We start from the raw sequence: 15,538 nt of genomic DNA on the forward strand, positions 1-15,538 counted from the left end.
ATTGTGTCTAATCCTGACTGTTACGGTTGAAAATATCAAAGTCCGAAATTTCTGACTGGAACTCAGCTTGCAACAGATATTATGATAAGACTGATCGTCTGACATGTCTGATGGCATACTGTAGTTCTAATCTGAAGCCGCTCCATTTAAAATGAGCAAGACTGCTTGTGCTCAGCTACTGCATGACAGTTCCTCAAGCAGGTCTTTGGAAAGTGGTTATGGTAGAAATGTGTTAATCAGAGAGTGTATACACTACGTTTACGTGCAGTCGTACTACTATCATTCATCTGAAGAGAAGTTGCTCTGAGAGAAGGCACTTTTCTGACTAACTTTTTTTCGTCAGTCTGCTTGATTTCACTTGTCATGTAAAAATCTGCTTTGAAGTAAAGTTATTAGATGCCTATTGTAACAATCTGTTCACCTCATAAGGTGTCAAAAGCAGTATGTCAAACAAATTTGTAAGAAACTTACAGAATTCTCGGAGTTTTCAAACTCTGCCACACGCTTTGGAGTTTGCGTGATCGGACAAGTTGTCAGATGGACTTCCGGCAAAGAAATCACTACGCGTTGACAAAAAAAAAAAAAAAAAAAAATTGAAATGATGCAGTGGTCTCTTTATAACATTTACAAGTATTTTATGACAAAAATGACTGATAAATTTGCCTATACAACTAATGCACAGAATCTGTTTTTGTCGTGGTTTGGATTTACATTTCTTAGCGGAATTATAGATTCGATAACTGATACGTGAGAAAGAGAACTTCCGGTTTGGGGGCGAATTGTCAGGATTTATGCTTGTCTTCGTAAAGTCAATACGATGACTGTCTTCAACTTGTATATTTTTGATAGAAATGGCACTTGCCTGTACTATAATGAGTGGAATCGCAAGAAGCAACCGGGGATGAGCAAGGACGAGGTGAGAAGCTGATTGAAACCCTGAATGTAGTGTGTTGTTGTTGTAAACCGACGATTGTCAGTGTCAAACTTTGACTCCGGGGTCCGACTACACTGACTGTTGAGAAATATTTGAATGCCTGGATGTTTTCTTGTGAGATATGATAATTACAATCACAAAATTAGGGAATTTGGAAATAGAAGCTGCTGTCACGTGGTAGAGTGATATCAATTCATTGAAGAACCAGCTTCTCACAGTGAATATCTGTCTGAGTAGGGCTCGTTATAAACTAACAGAAACATTACCCTAGTCTTTACAACTGCCAAAAAATTGGAAAGGGAGATGAGGAGTTGTAAGACTAGGTTTGTGTTTACATGTTGCTGACCGTTTTGAGGTCTTAATGATTAGAGTGTCTGCCTTGAAGTCGGGAGACCGCGGGATCAAATCTGTCACTCCAGAAACATCAGCACTGAGAGGTTAGAGTAAGGAAACATGACTGGCTGGCCTGGTACCAGTATATGGTAGTGAACACACTGAATGGTACATTAGTATGACAGCTCTAGGCAGTTTTCTAACTGTCTTGGGCCAACAAAATTGGTATTTGTGAAGTTGAAGTATATGTCACATGGTAGGATGTTGTCAATTTTTTAAATAATCTGCATTTCACAATGAGCATCTGAGAAGTGGTCTGCAGCCAACAAAGTCATCAATTTTTCAATATTCCCCATTGCTCAGGGCTCCCATTGCTCTGGGGACCCTGGTACCAATAAGCCTTCCATCAACAAGACCTATCTTACACCTGTTAAAGATCTCTAATATCCTTGCCAAAGGTTTTTGGTTTGCTCTGGACACTGAGGTAATTTCGTTTCCTCCACCCATATATTGGCTAGCAGCCTCCATGGTATTAGTGGGAAACTCTTTTGAAGTGGCATTAAACAACAATTAAGATTATTTTTGGACGCATGACTGATTGCTGGGATATTAAACGATTACTGTCTTCATCCTTATATTATCTTTCCACCAATCCACCATATCGAATGTGTCTTTACAGGAGTTCAAGCTGATGTATGGTATGATTTTTTCCATAAAATCATTTGTGAACAGGATTTCCCCATTGGATATGTATCCTTTGCTGAATGTTTAGTCAATCAGAGAAACTTGCTTGTAGGTCACTTATACATCTGGCGTCAAAATGTTTGATATTTGAAGCTCTTCATAAAGACAAAAGTTGAGGTCATCCAATATGATTTAAAATTTTGAAAAGTATTAAATCTCATTTGTGTAATTTTAAAATATCATGGAAACGGATAAAATACATCAATTAATCATTTATGAGTCTGAGATTATGAATATTTGCATCGTGTTAAGTGATCTTGTGAAGGCCTGGGCCCAGTTTGAGGTCATCATTTTTATTTTGAGCTCTTAAAAAAGAGTGAGTGACCAAGCAAATTGAGCCCTGTAAATGTATAAATGTGTATTTTTGAAAAGGTAAAGCTTTCGTGTGAATGTAAAGCATGGGTTAAATGACATAGAGCTACTACAAACAATTTTTTTTATTTATTGATTTATTAGTGATTGGTGTTTCATTTAAAATGTTGAAAGTAGACCTACCATTTGTTGTCATGTTTGGTGGAGCGGGGACACAAAGTATTTACATGGTGACTGTGAAAATTGATAGTGGTTCCATGGAGCATTTACATGTTGAGTGTGGAAATTGATGGAGGTTGAGCCAGCAGGCTGGACCACTATCAGTTTTCACACTCACCATGTAACTACTTTGTATCCCCCTTCAACCAAACATGATAACAAATTTATTATTCAGAAGAGCTTTAAAGTTTACTAAATTTATGGAAAAAAAATGGGTGGTTGTGTTTTCCTATACTACTTCGATGCCTTACACAGGCCCGATGCAAATCATGTCTATTTGTAGCTCATTGCTATCTACGACATCACACAATGACACGCCTCCTCATTTGCATTTAGTCCATTCACTTTCCAGCAGTGGTCGAACTTGTGAGTAAAGTGGAATGATTTTTTTTTTTTTTTTTTGATTGGTGTTTTACGCCATACTCAAGAATATTTCACTTATACGACGGCGGCCAGCATTATGGTGGGTGGAAACCGGGCAGAGCCCGGGGGAAACCCACGACCATCCGCAGGTTGCTGGCAGACCTTCCCACTTACGGCCGGAGAGGAAGCCAGCATAAGCTGGACTTGAACTCACAGGGACTGCATTGGTGAGAGACTCCTGGGTCATTACGCTGCGCTAACCGACTGAGCCACGGAGGCCCCAAAATGGAATGATAGTTACTGTGCAAAAAGCAAGTGTCAAGTAGCACTAGAGGTAATATTTACAACAGAAATGCTCAGAGTTTCAGTGGTATGATTATCACATCGATAGAGATGCCAGTTGTCACTTCTTATTTACTTTACTTCTCCATGTTTATTTTTTAGATGTTTTTGTCTTGTTCACAATCGCTCTATTCCCAATGATGTCCCTACACTGTCTGCGCTACACAGAAATGAAGTAGGCCTATATTTCACTTTTTTGAATGATCCCATAGCAACTACCATATCGCGTGTGTGGAAACAAGGTTTTGCCGTATCGAGTGGGTCGGGCACCGATAGGAGGGTAACTGACCAATCAGATAGCAGAGAAACTACTACAGTTACATAGTGCATTCTGGTATCACTCAGATAACAGACTTTCCGTTAAATTTAACAGATTCATTTTGTCAGTGTATAGTATAGATCATATTTACCATCAGAGATAGGCAACCTTGAGATAACGTAAAATGCAAATTTGATCTCCAAACCATAGGTATATAGGTTACCAGCTTCGGCAGAAATACCTCTGCCTCTGAGTTCGCATGGTGTTAAGTAGTTAAATGGATACAGAATTGGCACTGATTGGCTGGCTGTGGAGATAAGGGTCCAGCTCCGGTTAACCCTGCAGGCCGAAGCGGCTAGCACGCCAGCAGGGTGCAATGACCCAGGAGCCTCTCACCAATGTGGTCGCAGTGAGTTCAAGTCCAGCTCATGCTGGCTTCCTCTCCGGCCATATGTAGGAAGGTCTGTCAGCAACCTGCGGACGGTCCTGGGTTTCCCCCCGGTTTCCTCCCACCATAAAGCTAGCTGCGGTCGTATAAGTGAAATATTCTTGAATACGACGTAAAACACCAATCTGGTACTCATAAGTCTTGTATGAGAGCACATTTGGTCACTCGGTTATCAAAGGCCAATCATGCTTTGAGATCTGACATTTGTTTTAAACAATGACTTTGCTATTGTATCATGTTTATGTATGGATTTACAACCTGCCACCAACTTGTCAGAGTTGTCCTTGACTGTGTATTAGGAGGGAAGGATTCATGAATTTGAGGACGAGTCAGTACAAACTACATTTCTATGAGACACCAAGTGGACTGAAATTCATTATGAACACAGACCTTAATGCTGGGAACTGTAGAGATGTGCTTCATCAAATTTATAGCACAGTAAGTAAAAGTATGCCGTCACATCTGTGTTAGTGATTACCATTGGTTGTTGGCTGACATGTCACCATCTTGACCAATGAGGTCACGTGTTCCAATCCAGCTCTGGCTGTTTCATCTGCAAGTTTCAGTCAGGAGGTTTGTCGGGTACCAGGTGAAAGTCAGTGGTTTACTTTGGGCACTCAGGTTTACTTATCATGGTCATACAAGTGAAGAATTCTTGAGCAAGGTGTGAAATATCAAATACATTAATAAATATTATAGGTTCTTATAATGTACGTAAGTTAGAAGGTCTGTCAGCAACCTGCGGATGGTCGTGGGTTCTCCCCGAGCCATGCCCACCCACCATAATGCTGGCCGCCGTCGTATAAGTGAAATATTCTTGAGTACAGCGTAAAACACCAATCAAATAAATAAATAAATAAATCTTATAATGTAGGCTATCAAGCATAAAGATGTAGGTCAGCTGTAATGATTTCATCGGTTATTGAGAATTCCTCAGTAATGAGGAAACAAGGCCATCCTTGGAAAAATTGTTTTAATTCTCGTTGCCTGACGTCATCTGAAAGAATAGTGTTGGTTTATACATGTAGGGAATTGTTTGTTTTTTTTTTTTTTTTGCTTTTCTGGCTAATGAAAAAGACAGGAATTTTAAGTGAACAGTTGAAATTTGAGAGAAAAATCTAAAATAAAAGATGTTAAGAGTAGGGCAACACTAAGTTGAAAGGTCAGTATTTACATATTTTTTAGTGATGGCCGAAAGTATTTATGGCCGTGTAATAAACTGTACACTAGAACTTGAGTGGTCCTTGAACTCATTACAGATTTCTGTTTTGTAACATTTTGTTTATTCACAACCATGACAAGCATAATAATATTAACCAAATGTACTACATTGAGTGTATTTAAGGGTAATTATTGAGTTATAGGTTTTTAATTTCAAGGCGTCTTTACCGTTAAACTTATTGTAAAGTGTATCTTAAAATTTTAGACATGGTTTCAATATTTAGTTTATTCCTAGGTTATTGTTGCGGGTAATTCACTCATACTGCTGTACCATTTGTATTTTAATGTCTAACTTGTATGAATCTGAATGCCCACTGCAGCAAGTGATTGGATTTCTCATACTGTTCTCATAACTTTGTGCTTTTGCTTGTTTTGAAATTAATGGTTTCTTCAGTTTGTTCTCTTCTTTTTTTGTCATTTTCAGATCTTTGTGGAGTATGTTGTGAAGAACCCATTATGTGCATTGGGAGAGCCCATTGCTAGTGAACTGTTCAAACAAAAGCTGGATGACTACATTAGAGGATTACCTGTCTTTGCTTCCAAAGTGTCATAGTCTATACCTGTTATACTACATTTATTGAAGATGTAATACATGTATGAAGATTGTGACAACTGACTCAAAACTTTTCAATGCTGTCATTGCATGTGATGCCAGTTGTCGGTACCATTATGAATGGGTCTGTCACTACAAGGTGTGTTCGCTGAGAGGTTTAACCAGTAAACATAATGTTCCAGATCACCAGGACAGTCCCAATCCATCATATTTACAGTGCTTTATCATATGAATTCCATGCTAGAGACACGAACCATCCCACCCAGTCAAAGTTAACTGACTTAGAGGTCCGGTCAGACCTCTAACTGGTCTGTAGCAATCAGGCACTAATTGCCAGTTGCGGCACTGATAGCTAATTTTGCCACCAGGACTGCTAATTTTGCTACCAAGACATAGTGACACACTTGTGAATCAAGCCAAGTGTAGTTGTGATAGAAAACTTCAGGTATGCCTGGTGCGGGTCCATTTCAAGCCTGGGGCAGGACATTTGTGGATTCCCCTTTATCACTGTGCATGGAATCTTGGTGAGACTTCGCAATCGATGATGCTTGTGTGAGAGATGTGAATAAACTGGCAGAGCTAAGAGGAAAGCAGACAGAGTTCAGAAGAAACCAGCCAGTGGCAGGAGAAAGCTAGTCAGAACTTGGAGGAAACTAACAAAACTGGGTGCAACAGAACTGGGAGAGAACCACCCAGAACTGGGAGAGAACCAGCCAGAACTGGGAAACAGCCAGCAGAGCAGCAGCAAGTATTTTTTGGTGGACTCTCTAAGCTCAGTGAAGAGTCACTCAGGTTTTACGAAGCAGCAGAACTTGTGTCCGTTATTTGTCATGGGCATTTTAGGATTGGCAGGAAAGACCTTCAAAAGTGTGATATTAATAGCCTTTTTATAGGTGTATTCTTATTCCACAGTCAGAACAATGAAACAGGAACCTCTCACCAATATGGTGGCTGTGAGTTCAAGTCCAGCACATGCTGGTGTCCTCCCCAATTTGTACATAGGATGGTCTGTCAGCAACCTTTGGATGGGCATGGGTATTGTCCCACCATATTGCTTACCACCACCCTATGAATGAAATATTCTTGAGTGTAAAGCAGTTATCCAATAAATAAATAAAATACTGTATGTAAGTAGTGCCATAATCAAGATATTGTTTCTTTCATGTTACAAGCCCTTTATAACAAAAGAGAGTTGATAGGTGTTTTTTTTTTTTGCCGCAGAAGGGAAGAACAATCGTAGAATCCTGTTCAAATGATCGATCACAAGTAAACTTCCTCAACATTGATCAGAACACATTTTCTACGGGATAATTTAATGCTAGCATTTTCTGGTCCTGTAAAGAGGGGGCGAGCATGTGAAAATATAACCGAAACCCTGTCCAGCTGATACTTTTGACATTTAGGTGATTCTTCCTTTGTGTGAAGGATCAACTATTATACTCTGTCTTCTGCTCATCATTCAATGTACATGCTTGTCTAAAAGTATGAAGAGTGTAAGAATCTAAGTGAACCTTAGCTCAGATAACCGGCTTTGACCGAAACATTTATACATGAGGGAGAGGAGAGCCAAAATCATGTTGTGTTGCATGAAGATTAGAGGATGGAACATATCAGCTTTGTATGTGAACTTTCCTGTGCCCATTTAGAAATGAACCGGTCCTGTCTAGTGTCACATCTATTGCTCCGACTTCACAAAAATGTATCAGTGAACAGATACAGTTTCTATCCACCAAAGTTTTCTCAGCATCTCGCCGTGATGATCTCAATGACAATTCAGGAAATTATACCAATATATTCCCAGCTTCCTTAGCATAGTTTTGACGGGGAGAAAAGGTATCTACACTCCTGACTAACCTCTTTTTTTTTTTAAATTTTGGGATCTCCCGAACGGTATCTTCCCATGCCGCCAGAAGGGGTTCATGTGGGGGCCTCTGATACATATGAAATGAGAGTAATAAAATGGTGAAGGCCAGCATAAAAGGGACTCTGCTGGGGATTCTTTGATAACGCAGGTTTAACACAAAAAAATCTTCCGTTTTGATCATTTTCTGCAGATATTATGGTGTAAGGTCTCAATTTGTCACCGTGATTATACCATTCCATGACTGAATTATTTTAATTCACAAAAATAAACTATGGGATTCAAGCAAGTGGGTTATAGCCTGAGCAACTTGTCCCTGGAGGTATAGGCCTGTGTCCAAGCTTTGTCAGTGTTTGTAAACATTGGCGCCGGTTATAACCAAAGCCACACAATTCTCAGCAATTGAGTTTAGCGAGATTAGGTATGTTTTAAAGGTAGCCCTAATGCGTGGCGAAAAGAATTGGATCACGGAGAATTCTATATCTTGCCGTCGAAAGACGATGACAGCTGCTGTGTTTACAAGATTTCGTTGAACATTGTACAATTATTATGCCACATATTGAGCAGTTAATTTGAAATCTCAACTCCCTAGGGAAACACAAGGATAATGGTCATCGGTTCAGCAAATTATGCGCCCCCCCCCCCCTCCAAAAAAAAAAATATGGCAACACTATTTTGCAAGTATCCAAATGGATACGGTTGAAAACACCTCAGAGATTTTTCGATCCACTGGTATATCGAATACGTATACCGGTCGAAGCGTTATAAGGCCGGCTTTGGTCATCAATGGGAGAGGAAATTGTTAGCCAAAAAGTCGGCTGTGATCGTTTAATATTGGGTAAGGTCTAGTTCACGGCCGAGAAGCAATCCATATTGGGTAAGGTCTAGTTCACGGCCGAGTAAAATATGTATTTGGGAACAGAGCCTTCGGCAACGAAAATACGGTAAAACACATAGGCAAAAGTGAAGTGAATTACATTCGCCACGACTAAGTCTCATTCCGTGGCGTATGCAAGTGGTGATTCTATAATATCTCGCTTTCTGAGCCCTACTCACGGACGTGCAGCTATTATTTTGAGTGAGGGAGTGCTTGGGGTTTAACGTTGTACTCAACAATTTTTCAGTCATATAACGACGAAGGAATCGTTAAGGTGTAGGCCTATGTAATGTGTCTCCTTGTTGCAGGACGAATTTCCACCGCTCTTTTATCTAGTGCTGCTTCACTGAGACGACTTACCAGAGGCAAGTAAACCGCACCGGCCGAGCCATTATACTGATACGGGTCAACCAGTCGTTGCACTGTCCCCTTCATGCTGAACGCCAAATGGGGAAGTTACAACTTCCATTTTTAAGGTCTTAGGTGTGACTCGGCCCAGGATCGACCCTGGAACTACCGCTCCCGAAGCGGACGAAGCTCTTCTGGGAAACATTCTTATAGGTCAAATATGATTGGCCCCGGACTCAAATTATGTTGACTCGCGGCACATGCGCGCATGTGTGATATAATTTTACATGATGTCAGATTCTCAATAGACGTGAACGTGATTGACGTACCAGTTTAGGTCAATCGGTTAGACGGCATCACGCGGTGAGTAGCTGAAAAACAGACCTTATTTTCGAATTCGACTGAGATTTTCTGAGGAAATATTGATGATCAGTGTCAGTAGTTGCAAAAGGTGGATAAATGTCTTAGTTTGCGGACAGACCGTGTGTTATAAAGTGGATTTGGACGTTAAGCATTGCGTATGCAGCGAGACCTTACGATGGTGTAGATGAATACAGATACAATGTCATGGTCGGGTGCACACGTCAAAGGATGGCAGTGGTCTCCACATATCGGTAAATATATGCCGTCCTTAAGACTGGATTTTCGAAAATTGTATGTCTTGCAAGAGCGTCCGTCACCTGTATAAAGAGAGTGACATTTCAAACGGTCGGCAAAAAACAAAATATTAAATGAAGTAAAATTTGGCTTCAGTAAAAACACACAAAAAGAGTTCGGTCAGGGCTTTTCGAAGGGTCGGTCGCGTAACATCAAACATATAATGTGTTAATTTTGGCCTAATAGACACTAATGGACCAATCAGCTGGCTTCTTGTTTTAAGACGAGGTGAAGTTTGGATCATACTCGTTTTTACAATGTAACGTTTTCAGGAACGTTTTGGTGCAAATTTCAGCTCGTACCATATTGCGTGTACATGTGGACTGCACCAAAAATAGAAATAATACCAATGTATAACTCAGTATTGTGTACATAAAATATGGTCAAATAATATATCATTATTGAAAGTGATTACAAATGTATGGAGGTGTTTTTGTCTTTTTGTTCTCAAGGTTATTATCTCACAGTATAGATAAAGTCATATTTTGCATGGCATTTTATAATGAAGGAAAACAACAGCTTGTAGAAATAAAGGAACTTGGCCCATATTTATCCAGCCTCTTGAGACTTGAGAAAAAAATTCAAACAACTACAGTTAAAATTTTTCGCTTAAGGAGGCTTAAAATTTGTACACTGATTCTTGACTGCGGAACAATATTCTAACCACAATTTGAGTTATTTCCTGTACTGAGTTTGGCTTTCTAAGCACCTGTCGTCATATGACTGAAAATTTGTTGAGTAGGATGTTAAACCCCAAGCACTCACTCACTCACTCTAAGCACCTGAAATTTATCACTTAACTCTTCAGATGCTTGATAAATACGAGGTCTGGCCTTGTTTATCCTTTTGGCTTCATTAATGCCTTAATGCTGTAAATGAACACACAAACAGCTCAACTTGTACAGCAGTTACAAGTTGATAATTTTTTTCAGCGGCAACGCTTAAATACAGACAAATGCTGTCCAAATGAAGCACTTGACACAGACACTGTGACAAAGCATGTGTATCATTTGCTAATTTCTGCAATAATTTTTATTTAAAATGGTCAATAGCTTTAGTACACAACAGTACATGATTTTTGGCGATGATAAAAGACAGGCAGCATGGTTGGAGGTAAAAATTAAGACATCAAGTTACAGACATGATTAAAAAAGCTGTCATCACATCAGTTCAAATTTATTCTTAAAAATTTTAATTTCATTCTTGCATTATTACGATCATTCAATATCATCCCCTGATCAAAATCGATCAGACTGTCAGGTTAAAAACAATGTCAACATTATAATTACTGCACAGTTACTTTTCAAATTAACTCGTTAAGTATGTGATTAGATTATGTCAGCTCACTAATACTGGGACTTATTGCACTATAATGCCAGGTTAAAGTTTGACAGGCGAGAAGATGGTAGAAGGATAAAGCTGTCACAATTTTACCTCTTACAGCCTTAAAATAGGACTTCTGTCAAACATTCCAAAGTTGAAAAGTGCCCCTGGTTCCAGGGCTACAACCTAAAGGCCTAAACATGCCTATTTAATTCTTGTCCCTCTGCCATTTCACATGTAGTTGTAAACAAGTAAAACTGATTCGAGTGGTGCAGCTACAAGGCTTAGAATGCAAAACCTGATCAAGTGTGTCGTAGGATACATGTATTTTGCTCCTCCGCAGAGAAAAGTTGTATTTAATTTGGTACCTTGCCTAAACTGAACTCCTTTCCACCAGCTGTGCAGAAGAATATGGGACAAAAAAGAAAATAGTTTGAAAACTTTCAGAAAATGGAGATAGAGCAAAAGTGTAATTAGCTTATTTCTCTTTTCCCTATGTGTACAATGTACAATGTACAATGACAGTTGTGACTGCATACATTGCATTATTGAAGAAATTGCTTACAAAATATACTTCTTCGAAGACTTTTAAAATAGTAGAAAATATGCAGCATTGTAACTCTTATTTCTGCACCATGCGAGTCATGTTAACATAATAATGTAGTAAGTTTATGTTAGTAATTTGAGATGCAAGGTGAATGATGTACTTACTATAAATGACATAAACTTTTGACCTCAAAAATGTATTTTAGTTACAAATGTCATGAAATTTTATTTTTGACTATTTGTGCTATTTTTTGATAGCAGTGGAGACAAACATAAAAATGAAAAGTTCAGATGAAAGTCTGCAAAAAGTTATTCCTAAATTTGGTCTTCAATATTTTTTTTCTGACTTTTCCTTAAGAGGAAAAAAAGATAATTTGTATGGTGGGTATTTGGGACCACCTTTGGTATTTATAGTCTTTGTTTGATAATGTCATTAATGAGGATGTAACACAAGTTTAATAAATATTTTTGCACTAGAATTTGTTCTTTTCAGCTAACATATATTAAACCTCAGTTTGGATCATATTTATATTGTTAACATGTTCATAAATATTATCATAATTTAGTTTAAATGCATATGTTTTGATATAAGCAACAAATTTACATTCAAATAAATTTATTAGACAAGCATCACATTCTTATTTAGAACATTATTATGCAACAACGATAAATACCAAAAGTTGGTCCCAAGCACCCAACATACAAAAATATTTTCAAATACCTTTTTCTCTTGAATAAAAAAATATTAAAGATCATATTGGCAGAAAAGATTTGATGCTCTATCATCTGATTTTAGCATCATTTTTATGTTTTCTTCTCCTTTAAGGTCAAAGGTCTTTTGCTACCTAACTTATCAAGTGTATTAATTGCATTTAACTTGGTTAACTTTGCCTCGGAAAAAAATGAAACACTGTAAGACTGTATAACAGAGCATGCAAGCCTACACCTGGGCCTATGACTAGCATCACCTTAACGAGAACTCATGTGATAACAGTACACCGGTATACATTAATTTCTCAATATACACAGATGCTAATTAAGTTAATCACAAACATTTCTTAACAGTCTTCTAGAATTCCTCACCAGGCATATAAAGGGGATGTCTTTTAGCCCATTCAAAAGGGAACAATTTTAAATTTCGATCCAGTTTGTTTAGGTTTTGCATGTCACTTTCGTCCAGTTCAAAATTGTAAACCTCAATATTTTCTCGTATTCTCTTCTCAGAGCTACTTTTGGGAATTACGACAATGTTCCTCTGGAGCATGTGACGAAGCAACACCTGCCCTGCACTGCGTTTATGTTTCTTTGCTACGTTTTTCACAATCGCATCCTCCAATGGGAATGGTTCGTTCGGAGCTCTCTTTGGTAAACCTGGTGCACCAAAAGGGGCATAAGCTGTCATGACCATATTCCTGGATTTACAGTAGCGTAGAAGATTCTGTTGTTGTAGGTACACATGGCATTCACACTGCAAATTTGCTGGCTTGATTCTGGCATTCTGCCATATACCCTCCATTAATCGAATAGAAAAGTTTGACATTCCGATCGCCAATGCCTTTCCGCTATCCACCACTTTTTCCATGGCTGTCCAGGTTTTGTTTAAGTCATAATTCTCCAGCTCTCGTTCACCTTGAGCATTAACTGGTAAATGAATGCCGTCACCACGATTCTTATTTCCCCATGGGTAGTGAAGTAACAGCATATCCACATAAGGGGTTTTAAGAGCCTCTAAAGATTCTTCCAAGCTCGCTTTAACGTCTGCTGGTGCAAAATAAACGGACGGAATTTTCGTGGTGATAAAAAGATCTGCACGTTTCAGAGCCCCATGTCTGACCTTTGCCTGCACCACATCGCCAACGTCATCTTCGTTATCGTATCGTCTAGCAGTGTCTATATGCCGGTACCCGTAGAACAAGGCCTTGTCAACCGCTAGCCTGCCCTCGCTTCCCTTCATCAGATATGTTCCCAGGCCCAGCGAGGGCATCTCCAGCTTTTTGACGGCGTTGAGAAGCGTAAGATGACGGGACATTTTCTCTTTGTTCTCCGACCTCGCATGCCAGATGGGCGGTTCACTGAAAAGTCGGGATTAAACTTGCAAAACTCTTTTATCCGCTCAAATATGTCGAGTCGTGTTGTCAGCTACGGGCACATTTATGAGTAACACGCGCGCAAACACGCCAGTTCTGTTGTTTCCTCGGTCGTGTCTACCTTAAACTTGAAATTGACTCAAAACAAATGGGACCAAGGATAACTTTTGTTAAACGCCGGGGAAGCCCATGCCCGTGTCGGGGATGCCGGAAGTGACGTGAGCAGACCTTGCCGTTGTTCCATCACTGCGAGGAGGTTGTTGCAGCTGTAAATGACCTCGCAGTGTTGAATGAATAACGCTTGGCTGCTCAAGAAGGATGTTTTGACATACAGGCGTAGTGGTATATAAATTTTTATTTACCACTGACTGATTTAAGATCGAATGTGGCAGTTTAAAATTCATGTATTTGTACCCAAAGGAGTTAATGTCACTTAATCATCTTATTCTGTGGTCATTAAGACAGCCTTGAATGAAACATTATAGGACATTGGGCCTTCGATTGACAACCGTTTTGAAATTTTCACTGATACACTAAATTTTTTACTTATTTTAAATTTGGAAGTTTGACGGATAAGATTAACCTACCCTAAAAGAATGTCATTCTCTAGGTTTCGAGATCTGTAGGCCCAAAGGTCGCCCTGTACAATGACAACGTCGTGCATTCGTCACGGTAGATGTACGTATGTCTATTCTCATTATATCAATGGATTTTTGCTAACATGCATGTGATAAATGGGGCATATTTTGATCATTTCGGGTTTACCCTTGCATTAATTTGCATATTAATCAGCTAGATTTGCATAACTCCATCGGTGGTTAGCGCGCCAGCGCGGGGCATTCTGACCCAGGAGCCTCTCACCAATGCGGTCAATGTGAGTTCAAGGCCAGCCTATGTTGCCTTTCTCTCCGGCCGCATGTGAGTCTGGCAGCAGACGGATGGTTGTACATGGGTTTCCCCCGGGCTCTGCCCGATTTCCTCTCAACATGTAGGCATAATGCTGGCCTTCGTCGTATAAGTAAAATATTCTTGAGTACGGCGTAAAACTCAGCCAAATAAATGAATAAAATACCTCCATCTTTTGATATACCAACATCTAGGACCTGTTCACAAGAAATTCATGAACTTTTGGTGAGATAGCACTCTTTCATGGGCCTTCTCGCCTTTTCAAATTTATCTTGCAGATTAATAAGCTCAATTTGTTCCAACGTAGTGAAAAAAATTGTATTAATATACATATTATTCAGCTTAAACTGCATATATGTGATTGAAAATGATACTTGTTGCTGCTTTCCTTGGCGCTCAGCACTGAGAGGTTACAGCAAGAAAGTAGGACTGGTTGAATCGGTGTCAGTATAATGTGACAGGGTAGGGTGTCAAATCTGGTGTCTTCGACATGATATTTTCGTAGCGGTAGTACGTTGACGGCACAGAATCGCCCTGCCACAAGAAGACACAACTAGTACACAATTAAATAATCCTCGCATCGTCATGTAACTGAAAACTTAATAAGTATGACGTGAAAGCCCTACGGGTAGCCTATAAAAATACATGCATACAAATAAGTCATATCCTCCAGATATATGTGAACCTACTATAAAATAAAATTCTTAAAAGTTTATTAGGGCTATGGTCTGAATGAAACTGCGTGGGATACGTTGCAAGAACTGATGGCTGCTTATTTCATGGTTTAGACACGGCCGCTAAACATTAAATTAACTGCCAAGCCCCACTCCCCTCCCCCTCTTCATTTATGATTGCCGGCACTTAATTTATTGTCGTTTTATGACGGCGCATATAGTAAATTTTTCAGTTGGACGTTTAAGTGAAAAGTCTAACGAGTATGGCATGGAGGAAACAGTTGACATTTGTTGAACATTCCACGTGAAAACTTCTACTTGGTGTGTGGCGAAGCGCATGCAAAACCACACGAACAGCACTGCCAACTATAAAGCTTCCAAAGCACAGAGAACAATGAAAGGAGAGGAATGTAGAAAATTCCTTATCCTGAAACGAGACTGATCCAGTGTCTCGTGTGACATATAGCTATCAGTTTTAATGTATTCGTTAACCAGATAGCCGGTTAATTTCCCTGTATTCCTTCTGTAGGT

General features: G+C 39.3%; 3 protein-coding genes across 3 annotated transcripts in view; 1 reads left to right on the forward strand and 2 right to left on the reverse strand.

Moving 5' to 3' along the window:
* The window catches only part of LOC135479287 (uncharacterized), a 30,446-nt gene extending 29,915 nt beyond the window's left edge, over positions 1-531 (reverse strand). The window contains exon 1 of the mRNA XM_064759107.1: positions 472-531. The gene's annotated coding sequence lies outside the window, so the exon portion shown is untranslated. The remainder of the gene's footprint in view (positions 1-471) is intronic.
* Positions 532-778: 247 nt separating this feature from the next.
* On the forward strand, positions 779-6,378 carry LOC135479554 (trafficking protein particle complex subunit 1-like). Its single transcript, XM_064759445.1, has 4 exons — positions 779-916; positions 1,947-2,017; positions 4,254-4,392; positions 5,600-6,378. Exons 1-4 carry the CDS (start codon positions 818-820, stop codon positions 5,726-5,728), a joined length of 438 nt encoding a protein of 145 aa, XP_064615515.1. The 5' UTR covers positions 779-817; the 3' UTR covers positions 5,729-6,378.
* Positions 6,379-12,409: 6,031 nt separating this feature from the next.
* Positions 12,410-13,369, reverse strand: LOC135479427 (1,5-anhydro-D-fructose reductase-like). Its single transcript, XM_064759255.1, has one exon. It carries the CDS (start codon positions 13,367-13,369, stop codon positions 12,410-12,412), a length of 960 nt encoding a protein of 319 aa, XP_064615325.1.
* Positions 13,370-15,538: the final 2,169 nt, after the last annotated feature.

Source organism: Liolophura sinensis, chromosome 12 (genome assembly GCF_032854445.1).
Source record: "Liolophura sinensis isolate JHLJ2023 chromosome 12, CUHK_Ljap_v2, whole genome shotgun sequence".
Taxonomy (NCBI): Eukaryota; Metazoa; Mollusca; class Polyplacophora; order Chitonida; family Chitonidae; genus Liolophura; species Liolophura sinensis.

Coding starts and splice junctions, on each gene's coding strand:
- LOC135479554 (XM_064759445.1), top strand. CDS start 818: ATGACTGTCTTCAACTTGTATATTTTTGATAGAAATGGCACTTGCCTG. Junction 2,018..4,253: donor AGGATTTCCCCATTGGATAT/GTATCCTTTGCT, acceptor ACTGTGTATTAG/GAGGGAAGGATTCATGAATT. Junction 4,393..5,599: donor TTCATCAAATTTATAGCACA/GTAAGTAAAAGT, acceptor TGTCATTTTCAG/ATCTTTGTGGAGTATGTTGT.
- LOC135479427 (XM_064759255.1), bottom strand. CDS start 13,369: ATGTCCCGTCATCTTACGCTTCTCAACGCCGTCAAAAAGCTGGAGATG.